Raw genomic sequence first — 6,478 nt, forward strand, 5'->3', positions numbered from 1 at the left:
TTTGGTGAATTTTATTTATTGATTGTAGTGCTGGAGATTGAATCCAGGGGCTCTCTACCACTGAGCTACATCCCCGGCCCTTGTTATTTTGAGATAGGGTCTCACTAAATTGCCTAGTCTGGCCTCAACCTCCCAAGTAACTGAGATTGCAGGTGTATGCACTGTGCCCAGCTGGCAAAATTTAAATTTGGCATGGGGGTGGGTACTGGGGATTGAACCAGTACCTGTGGGGAACCATGTGGCACCACATGATTTTTGGACTCACAGATGCTTACCAATGAGCTACATCCTAGCCCTTTTTATTTTATTTTTTATTTTGAGACAGGTTCTCACTAAATTGCTGAAGTTCTTGCTAAAATTACTGAGATGGTCCTCCTGTGTTGCTGGGATTACAGGGATGTGTCACTGCACCCAGCTACAATTTGACTCTTAAAGGATACCTCCAATTACATCTAAGAACAGCTCCTACATGGGGTACATATATCACAGAGAATGTAACCAAACCTCCCCACCTTCTCCACGGGCAATCACCAAGCCCTCTTTCAAAGCCAAAGATCAGCACTGTGATGTTTTCTCTGAGTCAAATTCCTAGAGGAGACCCTTACTTTATAACTTTTATTACAATGATGCTGGTCTAAATGCCTCCCATTATGAGTTCCTTGAGGATGAGAATTGTCTTCTTTATACATCTAACGTTTAGCGTCAACACACAGTAGGTGCTCAATAAATGCTTGCCAAAGGGAGGAACGAATCAACACAAACCACACAAGTAGATCCCAGGGTTTGGGTCAGGACGTCATCGCAGCACCTGGATTGAGGCTGCCTCCATGGGATCTGTACAATTCCATCAGAGACCCAGGAACCTTCCCCTTTGGTTCAGAGCTTCCTCGTCTAGAAGGGTGTGGACTGGAGAAGCGCAGCAGGGACACTTGGAAAAGCTAGGTGAGGAGCCCCAAGGGGCAAGGGAGGAACCTCAAGGCAGCAGGGAGCATCACCAATAGCTGAGTCTCCCAGAGAGCCCAGGAACCATCTCCACTGTGCCCTGCTCTGGAGTCGCACTTCTGCCCCTCCTCCCCTCCTGCTGCCACTGTGGGCCCCAAAGAGGTAAGCCGAGCCTTTGGTTGCGGGAGATCCCATGTAATATTAAGATTAAGACAAGAACAACAGCCACGCCAGGCACCACCATGTAGCCCCGTCCCCGAATACAGAAGCAGCTGGGCGTGGCTCAGCCGGCGGCCTTGGAGGTCTCCGGGCCAGCCCCCTCCTCATCCGGCTCGCCCGTCTGGAGCCTGCGCACAATGCCGGTAAGGTCCAGGCTTCGTGTCAGTGTGTCCAGGAGCTCCTGGTCCTTCTGGACGCCCTCCATGAACTCCTCTAGGGAGAGTTCCCCTGGGGTAGAAAGAAAAGGATGCTCGGTGGGAAGGTGTTCGCGTCTGCTGTGCAGGGCCTAGAGCTGGATCTTTCCCCCGCGGTACTGGGGATGGAACACAGGGGCGATCTACACTGCGAGTTGCCTAGGCTGGCATCGAACTTGCCATCCTCCTGCCTCAACCTCTCAAACCTCTGGGATTTCAGGCGTGCACCACCGCGCAGGACCAGAGCAGGGTTCTTGCAAGGAGGCGGGTCAGAGACAACCCTGGGAAAAGTGGCTGGTAGGCAAGGGGATCCAGACCAGAAAGTCTGGTCCAGAGACCCGTAAAAGCTAATTCTGTCGCTGGGACAGAGATGAATGGAGGAAATAACCAGCAAAAGGACCTTTGTGCCTCCTCCTCCCCTCCTCCCCCCCTCCCCTGGCGACTTCCCATCCCTGGGATCCCTCCCCTGGAGAGTCCCTCCTTGGCCCCCTCACCATCCCCATTGACGTCAATCTTGGTGAACACGGTATCTGTGAACTCCTCCGCACTCATGGTCGAGTCGCTCCAGGGGTTAATAGTTCGGATGGCCTGAGAGGAAGAAGAGGCAGAAGTGAAGGACCCATCCTAATTCTACCTCCGTGGTGGGTCTGGGGACTGTAAGAGCTCGTCTGGCTCCCAGCAGCTGTGGAGAGTGGAGACCAGAGAGATCTGGACTTAAGAGACAAGTTTTATAGACCCTTGATACAGACGAGGAAACTGAGACCCACAAAGGGGAGGCGACACGGCCTAGGTCACGCCGTTGGCCAGGACACTAAGTCCCAAATTGGTCTCAATCTCGAGAAGGTGGATCCTACTGAGCTCGGGGTCCCGCTGCCCACGCCCCTGCCCAGCCCTCTGCACCTGGAGTTACCTGGATGATGGTGAGCAGCTCGTCCCTGTCGATGCACCCGTTGCCGTCGACGTCGTAGAGCTTGAAGTACCAGCGCAACTTCTGTTCCACCTTCCCCTTGAGAACGAGGCTGAGCGCCGCCACGTACTCCATGAAGTCAATGTAGCCATCCTGGAAGAGGGGCGGAGCCGCGTGAGCCCACCTGGGCCACGCCCCCAGCCCGGGCCACGCCTGGGCCACGCCCATCTCAGCCAGGGTCCCACCACCAAACCAAAGGGCCCAAGCGGTGCTGAAGGAAGGGAGGCGGGGACTCCAATGGGTAAGGCCAGGCGATGCCAGCTCTGTCCTCGCCTAGCTCTTCCCTCTTGGCACCCCGCATAGCCCACCATGCCTGCCCCAGAGACTGCTTACCAAACCCGATAAACCAACAGCCACTGGGTGTGGATAGCTGACACTTTCTCCTTCACAGACACTTTTATTTTAGTTGTCACTGGCTGCTTCCCTGTGGTTCTCAAATCTGAGCCCTGTCCATTGGATGCAGGAGAGAAGTAGGTAGGTTGGAGCGGGAAGGAGGCACCCCGGGGATGGAGTGTGGTTTGGATGAGCTCTTGGAAGTTTCTGGCCCAGGAGAGAGGAGTGGGGGCATTTAATCTCACAGGTGCTCCTGGGAGGTGGGCATTTTTGTCCCCATTTCAGATGAGAAAGATGAAGTCGAGACCAAATGGCAATGCCTTGCCTAGACCTGGTCTTCTAAGTCCTGCCCTGGTGCTCAGATACATTACCTCCATCTGTGGGCAGCTGTGTGATTGCCAGGCACAGCCAGGACCAGGCGAGATGTGCAATGAGCAAAGCATATGCTTGTCCCCGTCACCCTCTGCACTCACACTGCTGCACCCCTGGTCCCCAGGCATCTGGTGCAATGCCATGGGACACAGTCGCCTTCCTCCTCAGGGACTGACACACTTTTTCTGTCAAGGGCCAGAGAGTTGATATTTCAGCTTTGTGTCCAAAACAGCCTTTGTCATTTTGGCATGAAGGCAGCCATAATTCTTAAATAAATGAGTGTCCTGTGTTCTAATAAAACTTAATTTACAAAAACAGGCCCTTGGGTTATCAATTAAACATCCCTGTTTTAACTCCTCTCCACATGAAAAGCTCCTAGTGCTCTGTCTCATTTCCTGGTCAGTCTAAACTGCACACTGTGGATGCCAATGGGTCTGGTCAGTGTTGTCCACTGTACTGTGGGTGTAGGAGACATGTTGGTGTTAGAAAATAATGGCACAGGTAAATCAGTGTGTTATAGATAAATAAGTAGCCCATAAAATTGTGATTTTTTTGGTATATAATTTTATGCATACAACTACCTACTATGTTCCAGAGAGCATCTTAGGAGCTGGAAATGAGACAGACAGAATTTCCTGCCTTCACAGAGTTCACACTCCAGCAGGAGGGACAGACAATACCTTAGCAGCTAAACGTTATTTAATATATGGTACTAGAAGATGAGGGGTGCTTTGGCAGGAAATGGGGGACTGGGAAATGTGGAGGGGCCAGGCCAAGTTTTAATTAGGCTTAAATCAGGAGATCAGGGCACATGTGAGCAGGGGAAGGTGTGAGCCAAGCAGAGTTCTAGAGGGTCACAGCAGCACAAAGACAGGGATGTGTGTGGCATATGGTCTGGCCAGACTGCGTAGAAACCAGAGGTTAATTTACTTTCAATGGAAAGAAAAAGATCAGCTTCGGGACAATTGAGGAGAAGGCATTAGAAAGACAGGTAAATCCAGGGTAATGGGTCGCCCCTCCCTGGTGTCCTGTGCGTGACTTGAGGAGTCCTTTCTGCAGATGTGTCCTGACCCAAAGCGTTTCCTTAGCAGGTGGTAAGATGAGATATTTTGGGGTGCCCTGGGGTAAGGTGATGGAGCTCAGCTGTTGACTCCGGGACGCTCCTGGTCAGGACTGACTGCCGCTTCCTCTGGGGCATTCTGTGGGTCTAGCATGGCTCCGTCCCTCCCAGTCCCTGTTCCACCACCCAGGACTCTGCTCCCTGCTCCGCCATCAGGAAAACCTCAGACCCCAGCATACTGCCCTTGAGGCTGGGTCTCAAGGCCCATAATCTGCTTAGGTCCCTTATCCCCACGCGTTAGGTAGTTTTAAATAGCCACTGAGCCCCATCCATGGTGGCACTTGGACCCCTCGGGCAGTGAGAGGAGCCTGTCCCAGGCCTGCGCGGGCATGTGGCTGCACATCCTTGCAACCTCATCTTCCAAGGGAGCATCCAGCCAGGGCAGGAATCAGCAGAGGGGCCCGTGGGGTGGGAACCCGGTTTATGGGTTTGGACTCTTCTGCCACTACATTTGATGGAATTGTCCCAAATAAAAGAGTTACTAGTGGAAACCAATAAACACCTTAACCAGTGCCCCACCCTCCATGGCAGATCTGGGTGAATGAACTGAGCTGAGAAGGGAGACATTGGCTCAAGGTCACCCAGCTGATGAAAGCCAGAGGCCCAAACTCCACTCTCCACGTCCCCTCTAGCTTCTCAGGGAGTCTTCACCCCGAGCATCCAGGTGGTTACTTGGAGAGACATGCAATTTGACCACCCCATGGACCTTGGGACTCACTTCTGCAAAGAGGAAATGATGTCACTGGATGCTTTGGAACTGGGAATGTCTTTATCCCAGGGATCAGGCAACCCTGCCCATTGCCAGGACTAGGGTCCACAGAACACCGTGGGTGACCCAGGTAGGGTGGACCTGCCCAACCCAGCCCATCCAGGACTGGAGACTCCCCATCCTGCCCTCTGCTGTCACGCCTCCCCCTACATCCTCCTGAGCATCTAGGTGTCTGTGCACCAGTCCCAAGTAGGTGCTCAACGACTCCCTCGCAAGTGTTCATGCCTGTTTGGGAGGCGACAGAAGTGTGTAGTGTGCAGAAGAGGCAGAGAAAGTCACTGGATTTGGCTAATTTGTGGGCCTCTCTGTTTTCTCTAGAAAGCAAGGGCTTTCATTTCTGATTCATTTCTGGGCCTGCAGGACCTGATACAAAGTAGGTGCTCAGTCAGGTGCTGTAATCCCAGCAACTCAGGAGGCTGAGGCAGGAGGATCACAAGTTCAAGGTCAGCCTCAGCAACTTTGGTGAGACCCTGTCTCGAAATAAAAACTAAAAAGGGCTGGGACATAGCTCAGTGGTAGAGCACCCCTGGGTTCAATCCCCAGCACCGCCAACAAGAACAAAGTAGTTCTCGACACACCTCAGATGCATCGAATCTCTAATGTGGAATGTCCACCTTCCAAATCACAGTCACTGCATATGAAGTCACTCTCCTGGGGGACACTTCTACTCTCCCACCTGCTCTTGCTTGCCCCCAGGCTGCTAAGACCTCCAGAGCTGGGGACCTTCACCCCCGTGGCCCCTGCCCACCTTGTTGAAGTCAAAGGTCTCGAACATCTGCTCCACGTACTTGCTGGCCCAGGGGCTCAGGTTCTTGAGGCCGAAGAACTGGCGGAACTCATAGAGGGTGAGCTGGCCAGAGGGGCACTCGGTCATGAACTTCTTATACCACTGGTGGCACTCGGTGCTGCTCAGCTCCTCCACAGACTTACCCTCCACCACGTTGCCCATGGCCCAGGTCCACCGAAGGCCGATGCCCAAGGGGGTCCTGTTCCCCGCTGCCCCTGCACCAGAGAGGCTTGGCCTCCTACAGCTGGGTCCTCCTCCCTCCCGGGCCCTCGGAGCAAGGAAGGGCCTGGCAAATCAGATGGTGCTGGGAAATGTGGAGAGGAGGTGAGCAGCGAGGAGATGCGACAATGGCCCACACCCAGATCGGATGCCGGAGGACTCGGCTAACATTCCCCACAAATCCTGCAGCCTATGGGAAGAGGAATGGAAATAGAACAAAGCTTAGAGAAGCAGAGTCCCAGGATTACAGCCTTGAGCTGTAGGTGAGAGGATTTTCTTACCCAGTTTGCAGCCTCCTAATCCTCTCTTATCACGACCCAGTGGGTGGCCAGCCAGCCGCTGCTCTGATTCTATGACCTCAGCGTCCTTCATGTTCTGCTTTAATGGGTTCACACTGTCCTTGGATCCCACCCTCAGACAAGGAACTGGGATTCATCTTATCTTCCAAAGCAAGGCTAACTATGGGTCCTTGATTGGGCTGCCACATACAGTCATCCAGACTGTGGGCTGCACTTGACCATCACAACTGAGGAGGTCTGATCACACCATGGATGTG

General features: G+C 53.4%; 1 protein-coding gene across 2 annotated transcripts; it reads right to left on the bottom strand.

Moving 5' to 3' along the window:
• Positions 1-1,178: 1,178 nt before the first annotated feature.
• On the bottom strand, positions 1,179-5,929 carry LOC306666829 (guanylyl cyclase-activating protein 1). Of its 2 annotated transcripts, XM_079149095.1 has the most exons (4): positions 5,665-5,929; positions 2,266-2,415; positions 1,850-1,943; positions 1,179-1,389 (listed from the first exon to the last, which is right to left on the bottom strand). In XM_079149095.1, exons 1-4 carry the CDS (start codon positions 5,863-5,865, stop codon positions 1,226-1,228), a joined length of 609 nt encoding a protein of 202 aa, XP_079005221.1. In that variant the 5' UTR covers positions 5,866-5,929; the 3' UTR covers positions 1,179-1,225. The 2 variants fall into 2 exon arrangements, with proteins under 2 accessions (XP_079005221.1, XP_079005220.1); XM_079149094.1 differs by having other exon boundaries at positions 1,276-1,943.
• Between the last annotated feature and the right edge of the window lie 549 nt (positions 5,930-6,478).

The sequence above is a fragment of the Sciurus vulgaris genome (assembly GCF_902686455.1).
Source record: "Sciurus vulgaris genome assembly, chromosome: 7".
NCBI classification, from domain to species: Eukaryota; Metazoa; Chordata; class Mammalia; order Rodentia; family Sciuridae; genus Sciurus; species Sciurus vulgaris.

Bases quoted from the DNA above. Each gene is read 5' to 3' on its own strand.
- LOC306666829 (XM_079149094.1), bottom strand. From the start codon at position 5,865: ATGGGCAACGTGGTGGAGGGTAAGTCTGTGGAGGAGCTGAGCAGCACC. The intron at 2,416-5,664 runs GTGGGCAGGGGC...CCCCTCTTCCAG, and splicing joins AGACCTTTGACTTCAACAAG to GATGGCTACATTGACTTCAT. The intron at 1,944-2,265 runs GTAACTCCAGGT...TCTTCCTCTCAG, and splicing joins AGCTGCTCACCATCATCCAG to GCCATCCGAACTATTAACCC.